This window comes from Melospiza melodia (assembly GCF_035770615.1).
Source record: "Melospiza melodia melodia isolate bMelMel2 chromosome 17 unlocalized genomic scaffold, bMelMel2.pri SUPER_17_unloc_1, whole genome shotgun sequence".
NCBI classification, from domain to species: Eukaryota; Metazoa; Chordata; class Aves; order Passeriformes; family Passerellidae; genus Melospiza; species Melospiza melodia.
In genome coordinates, this window is record NW_026948502.1 from 837,770 (window position 1) to 858,899 (window position 21,130).

General features: G+C 60.2%; 2 protein-coding genes and 1 long non-coding RNA gene across 3 annotated transcripts in view; all 3 read left to right on the forward strand.

Moving 5' to 3' along the window:
• The first annotated feature begins 1,370 nt into the window (after positions 1-1,370).
• LOC134432980 (uncharacterized) lies at positions 1,371-6,773 on the forward strand. Its single transcript, XR_010031451.1, has 2 exons — positions 1,371-1,437; positions 5,151-6,773. It is a non-coding gene; the product is annotated as an uncharacterized LOC134432980 (long non-coding RNA).
• Positions 6,774-8,032: 1,259 nt separating this feature from the next.
• Positions 8,033-14,673, forward strand: LOC134432997 (sterile alpha motif domain-containing protein 1-like). The gene is given in 7 exon segments (XM_063181873.1): positions 8,033-8,402; positions 8,473-8,567; positions 10,076-10,358; positions 11,258-11,351; positions 12,592-12,641; positions 12,644-12,702; positions 13,862-14,673. Coding segments are annotated over 7 exon segments (1,113 nt in total). The 5' UTR covers positions 8,033-8,035; the 3' UTR covers positions 14,027-14,673.
• A 1,602-nt stretch (positions 14,674-16,275) lies between these two features.
• MAP2K7 (mitogen-activated protein kinase kinase 7) overlaps positions 16,276-21,130 on the forward strand; it is a 29,689-nt gene continuing 24,834 nt past the window's right edge. Inside the window, exon 1 of the mRNA XM_063181856.1 lies at positions 16,276-16,414. Coding sequence (XP_063037926.1) covers positions 16,291-16,414 — 124 coding nt within the window. The 5' untranslated portion in view covers positions 16,276-16,290. The remainder of the gene's footprint in view (positions 16,415-21,130) is intronic.

Genomic DNA, 21,130 nt, shown 5'->3' on the forward strand with positions numbered 1-21,130 from the left:
GAGGGGCATTAATGAGGGGCATTAATAGGGGTGTTAATAAGGGGCGTTAATGAATGGGCGTTAATGAGGGGCGTTAATGCGGGGGTGTTACTGAGAGGTGTTAATGAATGGGTGTTAATGAGGGGGCGGTAATGAGGAGTGTTAATGAAGGGGAGTTAATGAGGGGCATTAATGAGGGGCATTAATAGGGGTGTTAATAAGGGGCGTTAATGAGTGGGCGGTAATGAGGGGCGTTAATGAGGGGGCGTTAATGAGGGGCGGTAATGAGGAGCGTTACTGATGGGTGTTAATGAGGGGCAGAAATGAGGGGTATTAGTGAGGGGCATTAATGAGAGGCGTTAATGCGGGGCGGTAATGAGGGGTACATATGAGGGGTGATAATGAGGGGTGTTAATGAGAGGGCATTAATAAGGAGCGTTAATGAGGAGTATTAATGAGAGACGATAATGAGGGGTATTAATTAGGAGCATTAATGAGGGGCAGTAGTGAGGGGCAGCAATGAGGAGCGTTAATGAGGGGTGTTAATGAGGGCAGGGCAAGCTAATGCGGTAAATGGGCTTGATAAGGGATGAGTGTTAATGAGCAGCGCTGCTAATTAGGGGTGTTAATGAAGATAGGCGGGGCAGGAGTGAGCCAGAGCTTCAATGATTGGGGAGTTAATGAGGGAGGGTGCTAATAAGGGGTGTTAATGAAGGAGGTGTCAGTGGGTGAGCTTTAGGGAGGAGTCTTAATAAGGGGTAGCATTAATGAGGAAGGTTAATGAGCTGGGGGTTATGACGTGAGGCTCTTTAAGTTAATTAACAGGCAGGCCCATCCCAGCTAATGAATAATTAAGAGCAGCACGAGCCCTGCTAATCGCTGTCATCAGCCATATATTAGCATATGCTAATGAGCTGGGGTAATTAAACTGGAGCTTGTTAATTGTGCAGGGATAGGAAAGAAGGTGCATTAATTGACACGGAGGACTGAGTAGTGCTTATTGAGGGCCTCATTAGCTTAATTAAGAGGTTAATAAAGGAGCCCTCGTGCAGGGCACGAGGCTGAGTGAAAGCCACGCCCTTAGCCTGCCCAGCCCCGCCCATCCCCTGTCAATCACGGATGTCCCGCCCCTCCGAACAAACCTCGCCCATTACATGTCAATCCCGCTAGGCCCCGCCCCCTGCCCGAGGCCCCGCCTCTCGGCGGGCTCGAGTTTAATGAACGGGGCAGGGCCGGGGCGATCTCCGGACTGACGGCAGCGCCGACCAATGGGGAGCAGAAGGAGTGGGACTCGGGGGCGCGCTGGCCAATGGGACGCCGGTGGGTGGGTCTCGGGGGCGCGCTGGCCAATGGGAAGCGAGGGCCGGGCGGCGCCAATGAGCGGCGGGAGCGGGAAGTGGGCGCGGCCCGCGGGAGCGCCGGGCCCGTGAGGGGGAAGACGGAGGGAGCGGGAGAAAGGTGAGGGAGTACCGGGATGTCGCGATAGAGACCGCGATGGACAGCGGGACATCGGGATAGAGACCGGGATACACAGCGCCATTGCACTCCGGAATATCGGGACAGGCCCCGGGATAGATACCGGGATAGGCACCGGGATAGACAGCGGGATATCGGGAGAGCGGGTACCGGGGAAAGCCGGAGAGCAGAACTCCCGGATATCGGGACATCGGGGGTAGCGGAGTGCAGGGAACGGGGCTGGAGAGGGTGAGCGGGGTACCGGGGCACCGGGGCTTGGGCCCCGGGGGACCCTGAGAGCGGTGAGCGGCGGGAGCGGGATCGGGGGTCGGCAGGAAAACAGAGCGGGAGGGGGGAGACCGGGGCCAGCGGGGGACAGAGCGGCGGAGACCAAGGGGCACCGGGAGGCGGAGAGAGCGGTGAGCGGCGGGAGCGGGCCCGGGGGCTCCGGAGGGCACCGGCACCGGGGGTCCCGCGCCCCCGCTGGGCGAACCGGGGGGCGCTGGGCAGCGGGGGAGGCTGGGCAGGGTCTGGGGGGTCCCCTTATTCCCCCCCGAGGGTATCACCCCCTCCCCAGTGGGCGGGTCCCTGGGAAGGGAGCGGGCGTTGCCATGGCACTGGTTGGGGGCGTAGCCTTAGGAGGGGGCGTGGCATGGTTGTTTAATATGAAATAAGGGGCGTGTCCCGTTAGTGGGCGTGGCCTCGGTAAGGGCGCGGCGCTGGCGTTGCCATAGCGACAGAGGGCGCGCGGGGTTGCCATGGGATCGGGCACGCCCCTGGGAGGGGGGGCGTGGTCAGTTGCCATGGTGATGGGGGCGCGACTGAATAGAGGGGCGGTGCCAACGAGCTGTTGTCATGGTGATGAGGGCGTGGTTTGAGGCAAGGGGCGTGGCCCGGCAGGGCGTGGTCCCAGGGGAGGGAAGGGGGGGCGCTCCCGGTGCCCCCGGGATGGATTGGGGGGGGGGCGGGGGGCGTGGCCGGGCCAGGCTCTGCCCTTCCCCGTTCCCGGGGGTTCGGGGACAAAGCCGGGGGGCACGGGCGGTACCGGGACACCGGGGGGGGACACTCGGGGACAGCGATGTGCCCCGGGGGGCCCGGCTGGGGCTGGGACCCCCCGTTCCAGCTGTGGGTGCAGGCCCTGCTCTGGGCGCTGCTTTTGGGGCGCCTCCTCCGCTACGGGGGGGGCCAGGCCCGGGGGGAGCCCCCGCGGGACCAGCCCGGCCCGGGGGCGCCCCAAAACCGGGGAGAGACCCCCAGGACTGCGCCCTGATTGGGGGGGGGCACAGGGACACCTCCAAGGTCCCTCCTTGTCCCCCCGAGTCCCTTTTGGGGTCCCTGAGGGGGAGGGGGTTGCTCCTGCCTCAGTTTCCCCGATCCGGGCTCGCTGGTCCCACTGGTCCGGCTGGGAGCCCCGGGGACAGCGGCCGGCGGCAGCTCCGGACACGGTGAGGGGCGGCCGGGGGATGTGGGGTGGCCTCGGGCCCTTTCGGGGTCCCCCCTGTCCCCTCCCGTTCCTCGGGGTCCCTCTGGGGGGTCCCCAGTCTGCCCTGGGGGGTCTCTGTGTTTTGGGGTGTCCCACGTCCCCTGGAGCGGGGTGCGTGTCCACTTGCAGTGTCCCCTGTCCCTTTGCGGTGTCCCTGTCCCCTTTGGAGTGTCCTCTGTCTCTCTGGGATATCCCCTGCCCCCTTTTGGGGTGTCCCCTGTTCCCTTTCAGGTGTCCCTGTTCCTTTGGGGTGTCCCCTGTCACTTCGAGGTGTCCCCTGTCCATTTGGGGGATCCCCTGTCCCTTTTGGGGTGTCCCCTGTCCCCTTTAAGGTGTCCCTTGTCGCCTTTTGGTGTGTCCCTTGCCCCCTTTGGGGTGTCCCCTGTCCATTTGGGGTGTCCCCTGTCCCCTTTAAGGTGTCCCTTGCCCCCTTTAAGGTGTCCCTTGTCGCCTTTTGGGGTGTCCCTTGCCCCCTTCGGGGTGTCCCCTGTTCCTCTGAGGTGTCCCATGTCCCTTGGGGACACTCCCACGTCCCCCTGTCCCCTCGATGTCCCCAAGGACACCTGTCCGGTGCTGTCCTTGTCCCTCCCGGTGGTTTTGGGGTCCCCCCGGTGGTTTTGGGGTCCCCAAAGCGGGGCCAGCTCGGGGCACGGGGTCACTCAGCTGGGGACAGGGGATGGAGGGACACAGGGACAGGGGGACAGAGGGACAGGGACGGAGGGACACAGGGGACACAAGGACAGGGGACACAAGGACGGGGGGACATGGGGACAGGAGGGGACACGGAGGACACGGGGACAGGGACATGGGGACAGGGATGGGGGACATGGGGACACAGGGACAGGGGGACGCAGGGACAGAGGGGACAGAGGGACAGGGACAGAAGGGACAGAGAGGACACAGGGACAGGAGGGGACACAGGAGACAGGGGGACAGGGGGACAATGGGACAGGGACAGAGGGGACAGTGGGGACAGGGGGACACAGGGACAGAAGGACAGAGGGGACACTTTGCCATGAGGGTGCTGGACAGGCAGAAGGTGAAACAGGGGGACACATGGGGACATCAAAGACACAGGAGGGGACATTGGGGACACGGGGGTGACATCAGGGACACACAGGGGAGACATCAGGGACACAGGAGGGGACATCGGGGACACGGGGGGGACATCAGGGACACAGGAGGGGACATCAGGGACACACGGGGACATCAAAGACACAGGCGGGGACATCAGGGACACACGGGGGGGACATGGGGGGGACAACCGCAGCACGGGGAGGTGACAGAGGAGGGGACTGGGAATGCAGGGCTGGGAGGGGACACTGGTGGCATCGGGTCTGGGGACATTGATGTCCCCAGGTGTCCCCAGGTGTCCCCAGCAGGGGGGACACGTGTTGGTGTCCTTGGCCTCGAGGGGACGCTGCTGTCCCCAGCACGGGGGGCTCTGGTGGCACCTCGTTGTACCCAGGCACAGGGAGGGGACCGGGGTGTCCCCAGGATGGTGGCAGTGTCCCCAGGTGTGACAACATCCCTGTCCCCAGGTGGCACACAGATGTCACAGGTGTCACACAGGTGTCTCTGTCCCCAGTTGTCACACAGGTGACACACAGGTGTCTCTGTCCCAGGTGTCCCCCAGCTGTCCCCAGGTGTCACACAGGAGTCCCTGTCCCCAGGTGTCCCCATTGCCCCCAAGTGTCCCATTGCCCCCAGGTGTCCCCATTGTCCCCACTGCCCTCAGGTGTCCCCCATTGTCCCCATTGTCCCCAGGTGTCCCCATTGTCCCCACTGCCCCCAGGTGTCCCCATTGTCCCCATTGCCCCCAGGTGTCCCCATTGTCCCCAGGGTGGTCCCCAGGGCCATCCCTGTCCCCCCAGTGTGTCACCTCCCCCCACCTGGGCTGTCCCCAATGTGTCCCCTTGTCCCCTTGGGGGTCCCTGAGGTGTCCCCTGCCCCCCCAGGGGTGTCCCCAGGGGTCCTGGGGGTTCCTTGGGGAATTTTGGGGGTCCCTGAGGGGTTTCTGGGGGTCCCTGAGGGGTTTTGGGGTCCCTGGGGGCGGGGGGGGGGGGTGTTGGGATCTCTGGGGATTTTGGGGTCCCTGAGGGGTTTTTGGGGTCTATGAAGATTTTGGGGTCCCTGAGGGGTTTTGGGGTCTCTGGGGTTTTTTTGGGGGGGTTCCCAGGGGGGATTTGGGGAGGTTTTGGGAGATTTTGAGGATTTTTCTGCCCCCCCCCAGATCGTGCTGAGCTTCAAGGACCTGCCAGGACCTGACCCCAGAGCACCAAACTGCACAGCTGGACCCCAAAACTGCACAGCTGCACCCCAAAATGCACAGCTGGACCCCAAAATGCACAGCTGGACCCCAAAACTGCACAGCTGGACCCCGAAATGTGCACCTGGACCCCAAAATGCACAGCTGGACCCCGAAATGTGCACCTGAACCCCGAAATGCACAGCTGGACCCCAAAATGCACACCTGGACCCCAAAACTGCACAGCTGGACCCCAAAATGCACAGCTGAACCCCAAAATGCACAGCTGGACCCCAAAACTGCACAGCTGGACCCAAAACTGCACAGCTGGACCCCAAAATGTGCACCTGGACCCCAAAACTGCACACCTGAACCCCAAAACTGCACAGCTGGACCCCAAAATGCACACCTGGACACCAAAACTGCACAGCTGGACCCCAAATGTGCACCTGGACCCCAAATATGCACCTGGACCCCAAAACTGCCCAACTGGACCCCAAATGTGCACCTGGACCCCAAAACTGCCCAGCTGGACCCTGAAATGCACACCTGGACCCCAAAACTGCACAGCTGGACCCCAAAATGCACAGCTGAACCCCAAAATGCACAGCTGGACCCCAAAACTGCACAGCTGGACCCCAAAATGCGCACCTGGACCCCAAAACTGCACAGCTGGACCCCAAAATGCACAGCTGGACCCCAACATGCACAGCTGGACCCCAAAACTGCACAGCTGGACCCCAAAATGCGCACCTGGACCCCAAACTGCAGACCTGAACCCCAAAACTGCACAGCTGGACCCCAAAATGCACACCTGGACACCAAAACTGCCCAGCTGGACCCCAAATGTGCACCTGGACCCCAAAACTGCACAGCTGGACCCTGAAATGCACACCTGAACCCCAAAATGCACACCTGGACCCCAAAATGCACAGCTGGACCCCAAAATGTGCACCTGGACCCCAAAATGCACAGCTGGACCCCAAAATGCACACCTGGACCCCAAAATGTGCACCTGGACACCAAAACTGCACAGCTGGACCCCAAAATGCACAGCTGGACCCCAAAACTGCACAGCTGGACCCCAAAATGTGCACCTGGACCCCAAAATGCACAGCTGGACCCCAAAATGCACAGCTGCACCCCAAAATCCTATCAAACACCCCATAAAGCCTGAACCCCCAAACCTGGAGGTACCCGAAGTGCACCTGAACCCGAGGGGGTTCGGGACCCCCGTGTTTGGGGTTTTGGAGTGTCCCTGGTCGTGGCCCCACTTTTGGGGTTCTCCCAGGGCTGTCACCCCCTGTTTTAGGGGTTTTGGGGTTCGCAGAGCTGTGACCCCCCATTTTTGGGGTTTTGGGGTGTCCCTGGGTGGTGTTTGGGGACCCCAGGGCTGTGACCCCTCCTTTTGGGGTTTTGGGGTGTCCCAGGGCAGTGACTCCCCTGTTTTAACCCCCCCAGATGGAAGCCCCCCCCCCTTTGTCCCCAAATGGGGGTCCCCAAAACCGGGAGGGGGTCCCCAAAATCCCCTGAAGGGGCCCCAACCCCCCAAGGTTTCGTTGTAAAAGAGTTTGGGACAAATCAATAAAGTTTGGGGGAAAATCCGAAGGGTTTGGGAATTTTGGGGTGCTCCCAAAGTGGGGGTTCCCATAGGCTTGGGGGGGCTCCATGGGTTTGGGGGGTCCTTGACTTTGGGGGCTCTGGAATTGGGGGTGACCCGTGGGTTTGGGGGGGGCTCCACAGGTTTGGGGTGACCCCATGGGTATGTGGGGGACCCCATGGTTTTGGGGTGACCCCATGGCTTTGGGGTGTCCATGAGTTGGGGGGGGTTCTGTGGGTTTAGGGTGACCCTGTGGGTTTGGGGGGCTCCATGGTTTTGGGGTGACCTCGTGGGTTTGGGGTGACTTTGTGGGTTTGGGGGTGACCCCAATGGATTTCGGGGGGCTCCATGAGTTTGGAGTGACGTCATGAGTTTGGGGGTGACCCCATGGTTTTGGGGTGTCCATGACGTTGCGGGGCCTGGAATTGCGGTGACATGTGGGTTTGGGGGCCACCATGGGTTTGGGGGTGACCCCAATGGGTTTGGGGGGGGACCCCATGGGTTTGGGGTGACCTTGTGGGTTTGGGGTGACCCCATTGGTTTGGGGTGTTCATGACTTTGGGGGGCCCTGGAATTGGGCTGACTTGTGGGTTTGGGGTGACCTCGTGGGTTTGGGGTGACTTTGTGGGTTTGGGGTGACCCCATGGGTTTGGGGGGGGACCCCATGGGTTTGGGGGGGGAACCCATGGGATCGGGGTGACTCCATGGGTTTGAGGGAGCTCCATGAGTTTGGGGTGACCCCATGGGTTTGAGGGGGCTCCGTGGGTTTGGGGTGACCCCATGGGATCGCGATGACCTCATGGATTTGGGGTGACCCCATAGGGAGCTCCGTGGGTTCCGGGGTCCTTGCAATTGGGGGTCCCCATTTTCGGGGCCCGGGGGGGTCCCAGCGGTGGGCGTGGCCCCGGCTATGGGCGTGGCCTCTCCGGAAGGGGCGTGGTCTTTCCTACCTGGGCGTGTCTTAAACTGATGGGCGTGGCTTGATGCCAGAGGGGGCGGGGCTCTGGACATGGGCGTTGTTTCCCCTGAGGTAGGCGTGGCTTAGCTCTGTTGGGCGTGGTTTGAGTGCCGTTGTGGGCGTGGCTTTCCGGGGGCGCGGCCGCGCGGGGCGGCTCCACCCCGAGGCGCGCGCGCGCGGCGGCCGCGGCTCCTCCTCCGAGCGGGCGCGCGCGGGCGGGGCGGGGGCGGAGGAGGAGGAGGAGGAGGAGGAGGAAGAGGAGGAGGAAGGGGCGCGGGAGGGGGGGGCCGGCGGTGCCGCGGGGGGGGGGCCATGGCGGTGCCGCCGCCGCCGCCGCCGGGCCCCGAGCAGGCCCCGCGGTACCAGGAGTGGATCCTGGACACCATCGACTCGCTGCGTTCGCGCAAGGCGCGGCCGGACCTGGAGCGCATCTGCCGCATGGTGCGGCGGCGGCACGGCCCCGAGCCCGAGCGCACCCGTGCCGAGCTGGAGAAGCTGATCCAGCAGCGCGCCGTGCTCCGCGTCTCCTACAAGGGCAGCATCTCGTACCGCAACGCCGCCCGCGTGCAGCCGCCGCGCCGCCCGCCGCCGCCCGCCCGCCGCCCGCCGCCCGTCAGCCTCCGCGACACCGCGCGGCTGCTCGGCGGCGACGGCCGCCTCACCCGCGGCCGCCTCCAGGGCTCGGCCGCGCCCGGCGGCGGCGGGGGGGGCGGCCGGGGCGGCCCCCGGGGCGGGCGGCGGCGGCGGAGGGGGCGGCGGGGCCCGGCCCGAGCGCACCCGGCTGGGCGCCATCGCCACGGCCCGCGGGGAGCGCGGGAGAGCGGCCGCGGGGAGGGCGCGGAAGGTGAGGAGGGGGCGTGAGGGGAGCGGCGGGAGGCTGAGGGGAGCGGGGACCCGCGCATTGTGAGGGGGAACGCGGGAAGCGGGGGGGAGCCGTGAGGGGCTGGGAGGAATGGGGGTCGTGAGGGGGCACCGGGGGCTGAGGGGACCCCGAGGGGGCATCGAAGGGAGTCATGAGGGGCTGGCGGGGCGGGGGTCGTGAGAGGGCACTGGCGGGGAGGGAAGCGGGAGTCGTGAGGAGGAGCGCGGGAAGGGGGGAGCGATGAGGGGCTGAGGGGAATGGGGGTGCGGGAGACGTGAGGGGGCACCGGGGGCTGAGGGGACCCTGAGGGGGCATCGGAGGGAGGGGAGTGATGAAGGACTGAAGGGTGCGGGGGTCGTGAGGGGGCACCGGAGTTGCTGCCCGTGAGGGGCCGAAGGGAGCGGGGGGGCCCTGAGGGGACACTGGGGAGGGGCCCGGGGGTCGTGAGGGGGAGCGCGGGAAGGGGGGGGAGCGATGAGGGGAAGAGGAGGGTCCGGGGACGGGGGATGGTCTGGGGGGACCCTGAGGGGTGCGAGGGCCGTGAGAGGGAACGCGGGAAGGGCCGGGGGGCTCGGGGGGCTCAGAGGAGCAGGGGGCCCAGGGGTCGTGAGGGAGCACCCGGGAGGCCTGAGGGGATCCTGAGGGTGTGAGGGTCGTGAGGGGAGAGCAGAAAAGGTGGGGGACATGTGGGGCCCGGGGGTCGTGAGGAGGGAACGGGGGGCTCTGTGAGTGGAGCCCTGAGGGGACACTGGGGAAGGGGTCGTGAGGGGGAGCCGGGAGGGCTGAGGGGACCCTGAGGGCATGGAGGGGACTGGGGTGCTCTGGGGGGGTGACCCTGAGGGGCAGGGGTGGTGAGGAGGCACTGGGGACCCCTGGAGGGTTGGTGGGGACAGAGGGGGGACACAAGGTGGAGGGGACCTGGTGGGGAGGGGACACAGGTCCCTTTAGGGGACCTCTGAGGGGATTGGGGGCCTGAGGGGACAGCAGAGATCTCAAGGGGATGTTGGGGTCCCCCAAGAGGACTTGGGGGACAGGGACAGGGGGGATTTAGGGGACCTGAGGTAACAGTGGGGACCTAAGGGGGTTTTGGGGTCACCAAGAGCCAGGACTGGATGAGGATGGGGACTGGGATGTTGGGGGAACCCAGGGGGGCAATGACAATGCTGGGGTGACAGTTCTGGGGGTGGGGTGTGGAATTGATGGATCCTGGGTTTGAGTGAGGGGAAACCTGCAGGACTTGGGGGTTCATTTTTGGGGGTGTCCTGGATTGGGAGGCTGACTTTCAGGACTGAGGGTATTCTGAATTTTTGGGGGTACAGCGTCACACTGTGGGGGAGTCAGGAACAGCTTTGGAGCCCCTGTTGTGGTGGGGGCTGTGGATTTTGGTGTCAGGGCCGTACATTTTTTGGGGGGCTGTAGATTTTCGGGAGGGGGTTCTCAGCTCCTGGGGTTCCCTTTGGGGTGATGCTCACGGTTTTGGGGACCCCCAGCCCCCCTGCAGCAGCAGCGAGGCCTCGGCGCGGGAGGAGGAGGAGGAGGAGGAGGATGAGGACGAAGACGACGAGGACGGGACGGGCTCGGAGGCCTCGGAGGACGCGGGGCCGCCCCGGCAGCTGAACGGGGAGGGCCGGGGGGGGCCCCCCCTGCGCCCCCCGGGGCAGCCGCCCCCCGAGCGCCCCCCCCAGGCCAAGGCCTGCGCCCCGGGGGAGGGCGGCTGCCAGCACCTGGCCCCCCTGAAAAAGGAGGGGGCCTTCGGGCAGCCCGACAGAGCAGGTGCTGGGGGGCTTTGGGGGGCACGGGGTTGGGGGTGCTGGGGCCCTTTGGGGGGCACGGGGGTTGGGGGTGCTGGGGGTAGGGGTGTATAAGTTTGGGGCAATGGGGGCGGTTTGGGGGTGATAGGGGCAGTTTTGGGGGTGATGGGGCAGTTTGGGGGCAATGGTAGTTTAATTTTGGGCGTGCTGGGGGCAGTTTTGGGGGCGATGGGGCAGTTTGGGGGTAGGTGTGTGTAAGTTTGGGGGTAGGGGTGTGTAAGTTTTTGGGGGTACTGAGGCAGGTTTAGGGGCAATGGGGGCAGTTTGAGGGTGATAGGGGCAGTTTGGGGGGATGAGGGCAGTTTTGGAGGTACTGAGGGCAGGTTTAGGGGCAATGGGGGCAGTTTGAGGGTAGGGGGGTTTAAGTTTGGGGGTGCTGAGGGCATGTTTGGGGGCAGTTTGGGGGTAGGGGTGTGTAAGTTTTGGGGGTGCTGAGGGCAGGTTTGGGGGCAATGGGGCAGTTTGGGGGTAGGGGTATGTAAGTTTTGGGAGTGTTGGGGGGCAGTTTTGGGGGTGCTGAGGGCAGGTTTGGGGGCGATGGGGGCAGTTTGGGGGCAATGGGGGCAGTTTTGGGGGTGCTGAGGGCAGGTTTGGGGGCAGTTTGGGGGCAATGGGGGCAGTTTTGGGGGTGCTGAGGGCAGGTTTGGGGGCAATGGGGGCAGTTTTGGGGGTGCTGAGGGCAGGTTGGGGGCAGTTTGGGGGTACGGCTGTGTCGGTTGGGGGGTGCTGGGGGCAGTTCAGGTGTGGGGTCACTCTGGGCTGTGGGGTCAGGCAGTGCTGGGGTCACTCGGTCCTGGGGGTCGCTGGGGTCCCTCTGGCTGTCCCTGGTGACCGTGGGTGTCCCCGTTGGTGTCCCCGCAGTGTCCCCAGCGCTGGCAGGGGCCGAGCCCTCGGTGCCGCTGTCCCCAGGCCGGCCGGGCCCCCAGGCTGCTGAGGGAGCTCCATTCAGCTGCACGTGAGTCAGGGACGGGCTGCCCTTGTCCCTCGGTGTCACTGTGTGCCACCCACTGTCCCTTGTGTCCCTCGGTGTCACTGTGTGCCACCCAGTGTCCCTTGTGTCCCTCGGGGCCACTGTGTGCCACCCAGTGTCCCTTGTGTCCCTCTGGGACACCTGTGTGCCACCCAGTGTCCTTTGTGTCCCTCGGTGTCACCCATGTCCCACCCAGTGTCCCTTGTGTCCCTTGGTGTCACTGTGTGCCACCCACTGTCCCTTGTGTCCCTCGGTGTCACCTGTGTGCCACCCAGTGTCCCTTGTATCCCTCTGTGTCACTGTGTGCCACCCAGTGTCCCTTGTGTCCCTCGGTGTCACTGTGTGCCACCCACTGTCCCTTGTGTCCCTCGGTGTCACCCATGTCCCACCCAGTGTCCCTTGTGTCCCTCTGTGTCACCTGTGTGCCACCCAGTGTCCCTTGTGTCCTACCCAGTGTCCTGCTGTCCCCATGTCCCCCTGGATGTCCCCTGTCCCTGTCACCATGTCCCTGTGTTGCCCCCCTGTTGCTGTGACCCTGTCCCCACAGTATCCCCTGTCCCAGTGTCCTGGTGTCCCCTTGTCCCTGCCAGTGTCCCAGTAACCATATCCCCATGGTGTCCCCATCCCAGTGTCCGTGTCTGTGTGTCCCCACGTTATCTTTGTGACACTGTCCCCATGTCCCAGTGACCATGTCCCCACGGTGTCCCCATCCCAGTGACTGTGTCTGTGTGTCCCCATGGTGTCCCGCTGTCCCTGTGTCCCAGTGACTGTATCTGGGTGTCCCCACACTGTCCCCGTGACACTGTCCCCATGTCCCAGTGACCATGTCTGTGTGTCCCCACACTGTCCCCATGACACTGTCCCAGTGACCATGTCTGTGTGTCTCCACGCTGTCCCTGTGTCCATGTGTCCCCACACTGTCCCCACTGTCCTCTGATGCTGTCCCTGTCCCCATGTCCATGTCTGTGTGTCCCCACGCTGTCCCCATGACGCTGTCTCTGTGTCCATGTCTGTGTCCCCACTGTCCCCTGACCCTGTCCTATTGACCATGTCTGTGTGTCCCCACTCTGTCCCTGTGTCCATGTGTCCCCACACTGTCCCCACTGTCCCTGACACTGTCCCTGTATCCCCACGCTGTCCCCACTGTCCCTGACGCTGTCCCTGTGTCCATGTCTGTCTGTCCCCACTCTGTCCCCACTGTCCCTGACGCTGTCCCTGTCCCCAGGCCCGGGCGCAAGGACAAGGCTGTGGACCCGGTGGAGTGGTCGGTGCGGGACGTGTCGAGTATTTCACCGAGGCCGGGTTCCCCGAGCAGGCCGGGGCCTTCCAGGAGCAGGTGGGGCCACCCCTGTCCCCTCTGTCCCCACAGTGTCCCCTCTGTCCCCACAGTGTCCCCTCAGTGTCCCCAGGGCTCCCTCATCACCACAGCGTCCCCAAGAACGGTCCCCTCCCTCTGGGACCACTCTGCCCCCTCCTGCTGCCCTTGCGGTGTCCCCTCTGTCTCTGGGACTGTCCCTAGGGGTGTCCCCTGGATGTCCCCTCTGTCCCTGGGACTGTCCCCAAGGTGTCCCCAGTGTGTCCCCTCTGTCCCTGGGGGTGTCCCCTGGGTGTCCCCTCTGTCCCTGGGACTGTCCCCAAGGTGTCCCCAGTGTGTCCCCTCTGTCCCTAGGGGTGTCCCCTGGGTGTCCCCTCTGTCCCTGGGGGTGTCCCCAAGGTGTCCCCAGTGTGTCCCCTCTGTCCCTAGGGGTGTCCCCTGGGTGTCCCCTCTATCCCTGGGGCTGTCCCCAAGGTGTCCCCAGTGTGTCCCCTCTGTCCCTAGGGGTGTCCCCTGGGTGTCCCCTCTATCCCTGGGGCTGTCCCTAGGGGTGTCCCCTCTGTCCCTGGGGCTGTCCCCAAGGTGTCCCCTGTATTTCCCCATTGGTCCCCACCCCTCCCCATAGGTCCCTGTCCATCGCTGTCCCCCAGGGTCAACCCTGGGTGTCCCCACTGTCCCTGTGTCCCCCTTCTCCCTGAGATGTCCCCCCTGTCCCCCGGGTGTCCCCGTGTCCCTGCAGGTGTCCCCAAACCCCATTTCCCCCACAGATCCTCACCCCACCCTCCTCCATTGCCTGGGGCTGCTCCAGCTTCTGTCCCCATGGCCGTCTCTGTCCCCCTGGCTGTCCCCATGGCCATCCCCATGGCCGTCCCTGTCCCCATGGCTGTCCCTCCCTGTCCCCATGGCTGTCCCTGTCCCCCTGGCTGTCCCCATGGCTGTCCCTCCCTGTCCCCATGGCTGTCCCTGTCCCCCTGGCTGTTCCCTGTCCCTGTGACTGTCCCCAGTGTCCCCATGTCCCCAGGAGATCGATGGCAAGTCACTGCTGCTGATGCAGAGGGCCGATGTGCTCACAGGGCTCTGTGTCCCTGGGTGTGCCCTGTCCCTGTGACTGTCCCCAATGTCCCCGTGTCCCCATGTCCCTCACTGTCCCCATGTCCCTCACTGTCCCCAATGTCCCCAGGAGATCGATGGCAAGTCGCTGCTGCTGATGCAGAGGGCCGATGTGCTCACGGGCCTCTCCATCCGCCTGGGCCCCGCGCTCAAGATCTACGAGTACCACGTGAAGCTGCTGCAGCGCAGCCACTTCCAGGACGAGGAGCCCCCCCCGGAGCCCTTTCCGGCCTGAGAGACCCCCGGGGACACGGGGGGACCCCCAGGGACACCCCCAAACCGGGGGGACACCCCCAGACCCGCGGGGACAGCCCGGGATCCGGGAGGGCTCCTCCCTCCCCCGCTGCTGCACACTGAGACTTTGGGGAGTGGGTGAGCCTCGGGGGGGTCTCACCCCGTTTTTGGGGAGCCCCACTTGTCTTTGGGGTGCCCACCTCTCTTTGGGGGCTCCCACACCTTTCTGGGGGGTCCCACCGCTCTTTGGGAGGGTCCCATCCCTATTTAGGGTGGCCTTGCCTCTCTTTAGGGTCCCACCTCTAATCGGGGGGGTCCTGCTCTCATTTGAGGGGTCCCACCTCGCTCTGAGGGAGTCTCATCTCTGTTTCGGGGGGGTCCCACCCCTCTCGGTGGGGTCTCTCTTTTGGGGGGCACCCTTCTTTGGGAGGGCTCACCTGTGATCGGGGGAGCTTCTCTTTAGGGGGTCATTTCTCCTTTGGGGGGGTCCACCCCCTCTTTTGGGGGGCTTCTCCTTGGGGACCCCTCTTTTGGGGGGGTCACTTCTCTTTAGAGGGGTCCTCCCTTCTCTTTTGGGGAGGTTCCCCTCTTTAGGGGGGATCCCACTCTCTGAAGGAGTCACCCCTCTTTTAGGGGGGGTCACCTCTCTCTTTTGGGGGTCTCCTCTCTTTTGGGGGGGGTCACCCGTCTCTTTTGGGGGTCCCCTCTCTCTGGGGCACAGTGGGGGTGGGGACACCCCGCTCCTTGTGGGGTCACCCCTGTTTTTGGGGGTCCCTCTGGGGGCGGGCTCAGCCCTCCTTGAGGGAGCCCCCCTTTTAGGGGATCCCCCATTTCTCGGGGGGGTTTTTACCCGCGGGGGGAGGGGGTTGGGGGGCTCTGCCCGGAGATGTTTTAACCTTCCCCAGCTCCCCCCCCAAATTGGGGTGCGGTCCCCCCAGCCCTTGGCCACGAGGGGGGGAAGCACCCCCAAACCCCCCCGCAGTCTGTGCCCCCCCCCCCCTTCCTCGGGCCTGGCTCGTTTTGGGTTTTTTAAATAAAAACGGAAAAATGAAATAAAATCAACACAAAATCTCGGGGTTTGGGGCTTTTTTGGGGGGGTACCCCTATTTCGGAGGGTGCTCCCGTCTTTGAGCCCCCCCAAAAGGGGAAGGGGGGGGCAGTTGGGGGTCTCGGGAACCCCCAGTGAGGGGAGGGTACTGCGCATGCGCGGGTCCTCCCGCCCGCCAGGGGGCGCCCTGGGGCCGCGCCTGTACTCCATAGCGCCCTCATCTGCGCATGCGCTCTCCAGCAGCTGGAGATAACCCATCCCCTACGGCGGCCGGCAGGGCCCAAAAGCCGCGCTCCATAAACAAGCCGCAAATACGGCCTCCGCTCCCCTAAACTGCCCCAGAACAGGTCCAGATACCCTAAAATGCCCTCTAACATTCCCAGAAAACCCTCAGCTCCCCTAAGCTGCCCCGAGCGGCCTCAGCTCCCCTAAAATGCCCTCAAACAGCCCCAGAACAGCCTCAGGCTTCGCTAAGGAGCAGTAACTGCCGCACAACCAGCTTAAACTGCCTCAGACGCCGCCAAAGCCACAAATGGCCCAATGCTCCCAATGTGCTTCGGGCCGCTCTGAAACATCCTCGGGCTCCCCACGGCTCTTCCGACCCACAGGACCCCCAAACAGGCCCCAGCTCCTCCCACATGCCCGGGAGGCCCCATAAACGTTTATATGGGATCGCGCCCCTCCATGCTCCCCTACGGTGGCCGGCGGAGCCAAACAAAGTCCGTATGCCGCCTCTCTACGGCGGCGGGAGAGGCCCAAACTTCATCTGCTGTGCGCATGCGCGATAGTAGTTCCCCGGTGAAGGCGGCATCCGTGTTCCCTATTTCCGTACGGCGGCCAGAGTGGCGAAAAAGCCGCCGTGCCCTCGCTCCAGCCCCTCATCCCGCGTTTCCACAGCGGCCAAAGGAACCCAAACCCCTCCTTGTCCTCCCTTCAGCTCTCCCTCATCTACAGCAGCCGCTGAGGCGCATAACGACCTCCCGTCACTCCACGCATGCGCAATAACGCTCACAGGGGCGAATATGGAGGCGCCCACCCCGCGTCTTCTCCCTACGCCAACCGGTGTGACCCAGAATTCACAACACGGCGCTTTGCGCATGCGCATTACCCATCCCAGCGGGAAGATGGCGGCGCCCTCTGCTCCCTCCCTCCGTACGGCGGCGGCTCCAAGCCCCGCCCCCCCGCGGCCCCGCGCATGCGCCACGCGGGGGGGGAAGATGGCGGCGTCCTCGCTGGAGCAGAAGCTGTCGCGGCTGGAGGCGAAGCTGAAGCAGGAGAACCGCGAGGCGCGGCGGAGAATCGACCTCAACCTCGACATCGGCCCCGCCCGCACCCGCCCCAGTGAGCGGGGCCGGGGGGGGCGGCGGGAGCGGCGCGGGGGGGGCGGGGCGGAGGCCGCGCTGGGGGGGAGGGGGGAGCGGGGCCGTGAGGGGAGAGCGGGGCTGGGGGGGGGGTGAGGGGAGCGGGGATGGGGGGGCCGGGGCAGCTTTGGGGTGCTTGGGGTAAATTTGGGGAGTTCGGGGCATTTGGGGGTGGTTTGGGAGCATTTTGGGACAGTTCTGGGGTTTTGGGGTAGATTTGGGGTGTTTGGGGCAAGTTTGGGACATTCTGGGGAGTCTGGGGTAGGTGTGGGGTGTTTGGGACAAATTTGGGATGTTTGGGGCAGTTTGGGACATTTTTGGGGTGTCCGGGACAGCTTTGGGACAAATTTGGGATGTTTGGGGCAGTTTGGGACATTTTTGGGGTGTCCGGGACAGGTTTGGGACAGATTTGGGATGTTTGGGGCAAGTTTGGGACATTTTTGGGGTATCCGGGGCAGCTTTGGGGCGAATTTGGGATGTTTGGGGCAGTTTGGGACATTTTGGGGTAGTTCTGGGGTACTGGGGCAGTTTTGGGGTGGTTGAGGCAGGTTTGGGACATTTTGGGGTGCTTGGGGTACATTTGGGGTGCTTGGGGTAAATTTGGGCTGTTTGGGGCAGGTTTGGAGTGTTTGGGGCAGGTTTGGGGACGTTTTGGGGCAGTTTTGGGGTGTTTGAGGCGGTTTAGGAGCATTTTGGGGTAGTTTGGGGATTTTGGGTAGATTTGAGGTGTTTGGGGCAGGTTTGGGACATTTTGGGGCAGTTCTGACTCCCCAGGGACAATTTTGGGGTAGTTCTGGGGTTTTGGGGTAGATTTGGGGTGTTTGGGGCAAACTTAGGGTGTTTGGGGCAACTTTGGAGGTTTGGGGGCAAATTTGGGGTGTTTGGGGCAGGTCTGGGACATTTTGGGGCAGTTCTGGCTCCTCAGGGGCAGCTTTGGGGTGTTTGGGGCAGTTTAGGAGCATTTTGGGGGTAGTTCTGGGGTTTTGGGGTAGATTTGGGGTGTTTGGGGCAGGTTTGGGGATATTTTGGGGCAGTTTTGGGGGATTTTGGGCAGTTTTGGGGCCATTTTAGGGCAGTTTTGGGGTATTTGGGGGCACTTTAGGGCCATTTTGGGGCAGTTTTGGGGCAGTTTAGGGACATTTTGGGGCAGTTTTGGGGTATTTGGGACATTTTGGGCCATTTCAGGGCTGTTTTGGGATGTTTGGGGCTCTTTAGGGCCATTCTGGGGCAATTCAAGGCAGTTTTGGGCCATTTTGGGATGTTTGGGGGCAATTTAGGGACATTTTTGGCCACCTTAGGGGCATTTGGGGCAGTTTGGGCCCGTTTGGGGGCACTTTGGGGCCATTCTGGGATGTTTGGGGAACTTTAGGAGCAGTTTTGGGTCATTTGTGGCAGTTTTGGAGTTTTAGGGACAATTTAATGCCATTTCAGGGCAGTTCAGGGACATTTTGGGATCTCTGGGGCACTTCAGGGACAGTTTAGGGCCCTTTAGGGACATTTGGGGGCAGTTTCGGGGGATTTGGGGCAGTTCTGGGGCTGTTTAGGGACATTTTGGGGCCATTTTGGGATGTTTGGGGTCCTTTTAGGGCACTTTAGGGACATTTTGGGGCAGTTTTGGGATATTTGGGACATTTTGGGGCAGTTTGGGACCATTTGAGGGCAGTTTTGGGGCAGTTTTGGGGGGGGTTGAGGCAGTTTTGGGGCCATTTTAGGGCAGGTTGGGGAAAGTTTGGGACGTTTGGGACATTTTGGGCAGGTCTGGGGTATTTGGGGCCGTTTGGGGCTGTTTTAGGATGGTTCAGGGACATTTTGGGCAGTTTGGGGCAGTTTGGGGCAGTTTGGGGCAGTTTTGGGGTATTTGGGGGCACTTTAGGGACATTTTGGGGCAGTTTTGGGGTATTTGGGCCATTTCAGGGCTGTTTTGGGATGTTTGAGGCCCTTTAGGGACATTTTGGGGCAATTTAAGGCAGTTTAGGGACATTTTGGGATGTTTGGGGCAATTTAGGGACATTTTGGGCCACCTTAGGGGCATTTGGGGCAGTTTTGGGCCCATTTTGGGGCAGTTTGGGACCATTTTAGGGCAGGTCAGGGAAAGTTTGGGACGTTTGGGACATTTTGGGGCAGGTTTGGGGTATTTGGGGCCGTTTGGGGCTGTTTTAGGATGGTTCAGGGACATTTTGGGGCAGTTTTGGGCCAGTTTGGGGGTATTTGGGTGCAGTTTAAGGACATTTTGGGGCAGTTTGGGGTCATTTGGGGGCCACTTTGAGATGTTTGGGGCACTTTAGGGACATTTTGGGGCAGTTTAGGGACATTTGGGGATGTTTGGGGCACTTGAGGGACAGTTTAGGGACATTTTGGGGCAGTTTTGGGGTATCTGGGACATTTTGGGGCAGTTTGGGACCATTTTGGGGTGGGCAGTTTTGGTGTATTTGGGGGCAATTTAGGGATATTTTTGGGCAGTTTTGGGGTATTTGTGGCATTTTGGGGCAGTTTGGGGACATTTGGGGATGTTTGGGGCACTATAAGGACAGTTTAGGGACATTTTGGGGCAGTTTTGGGCCATTTCAGGGCCGTTTTGGGATGTTTGGGGCTCTTTGGGGCCATTCTGGGGCAATTTAAGGCAGTTTTGGGACATTTTGGGATGTTTGGGGCAATTTAGGGGCATTTTGAGCCACCTTAGGGGCACTTGGTGCACTTTGGGGCCATTTTGGGGCACTTTGGGGCCATTTTGGGGCCATTTTGGGGCAGTTTGGGACCATTTTAGGGCAGTTTTGGTGTATTTGGGGGCAATTTAGGGATATTTGGGGGCAGTTTTGGGCTATTTGGGACATTTTGGGGCAGTTTAGGGATATTTTTGGGATGTTTGGGGCAGTTTTGGGTATTTGGGGGCAGTTTGGGACCAGTTTCGGGACATTTTGGGGCAGTCCTGGCTGGTTATGGGGGTTGGGAAGGATTTTGGGGTTTTTTGGGGGGTTTTTGGGGGTTCTCTGTGGGGAATGTTTGGAATGGGATTTTTGGGGTTTCCCCCCGTTGTCACCTCGAGGATCCCTGGACCTCCCAGGACCATTCCCTGCAGATTTTGGGGAATTTTTTGGGGAATTTTTTGGGGAATTTTTGGGATTTTTTGGGGAATTTTTGAGAATTTTTTGGTATTTCCCAGGCTGGGGGCAGCAGCCCCCCCCATTCCCTTTCCCCTCCCCCTTTCCAAATTTCAGCTCATTTTGATCCCAAAATTTAAATTTGTTTCCCCAAATTCTGCCCCTGAACTCCCCAATTTCATTTGATTATTTTCCCCAATTTAATTTGGTTTTTTTCCCCAATTTAATTTGATTATTTTCCCAATTTAATTTGATTTTCCCCAATTTGAATCCATTTCCTCACCCCCAAATTGATTTTCCCTCTCAGTTTCGCTCCTGCCCCCGCAGTTTCATCTCTGTCGCCTCCCCAATTTAATTCCATTTAAATTTCATTTAAATTTCATTTAAATTTCATTTTAATTCCATTTAAATTTCATTTAAATTTCATTTAAATTCCATTTAAATTTCATTTATATTTCTGTCTTCCCCAATTGAAATTCATTTTCATTCCTGTTCCTCCAACTTCAGCTCAATTTCATTTTCCCCCAATTTAATTTAATTTCAGTTAAAGCTCATCCCCCAATTTAATGAATTCCCCCAATTTAATAAATTCCCCCCAATTTAATAAATTTCCCCAATTTAATAAATTCCCCCCAATTTAATTTAAATTCATTTCAATTAAAGCTCATCCGCCCAATTTAATGAATTCCCCCAAATTAATAAATTCCCCCCAATTTAATTTAATTTCAGTTAATGCTCATCCCCCAATTTAATGAATTCTCCCAATTTAATAAATTTTTCCAATTTAATTTCATTTCAATTAAAGCTCATCCCCCAATTTAATGAATTCCCCCCAATTTAATGAATTCCCCCCAATTTAATTTCATTTCAATTAAAGCTCATCCCCCAATTTAATGAATTCTCCTAATTTAATAAATTTTCCCAATTTAAATCCATTTTAAAATTTATTTAAATTAATTTTATTCCAATTTAAATCCATTTCTATTTCTGCCCTCAATTCAAATTGTTCTGCCCCCATTTAATTTAATTTCCCCCCAATTTAAATTAATGTTTGCTTAAGTTTCAATTTAAGTTTTTTTCTCCCAATTTAAATTAATTTCCCCCAATTAAAATTAATTTCCCTCTCCAATTTAACTTTATTTTCCCCCAATTTAAATTAATTTTTGCCCCAAATTTTATTTCCCCAATTTAAATTAATTTCTTCTCCCCAATTTAACTTTATTTCTGCCCCATTTTAAGTTTATTCCCCCCAATTTTAATTCATTTATTTAAATTAATTTCCCCAATTGAAATCCATTTCTGCCCCCAATTTATTCCCCCAATTTAAATTAATTTATTTTCTGCTCTACAATTTAACTTAATTCCCCCAATTTAAATTTATTTTCCTATCCAATTTAACTTCATTTCCCCAATTTAAATTCATTTCTGCCCCAATTTATTTCCCCAATTTGCATTTTCTTCTCTCCAATTTAAATTAATTTCCCCAATTTAAATTAATTGCCCTAATTTCAATTATTTTTCTCCTCCAATTTAACTGAATTTCCTCCCATTTCAATGAATTCCTGCCCCCAATTTATTTCCCCTGATTTAAATGAATT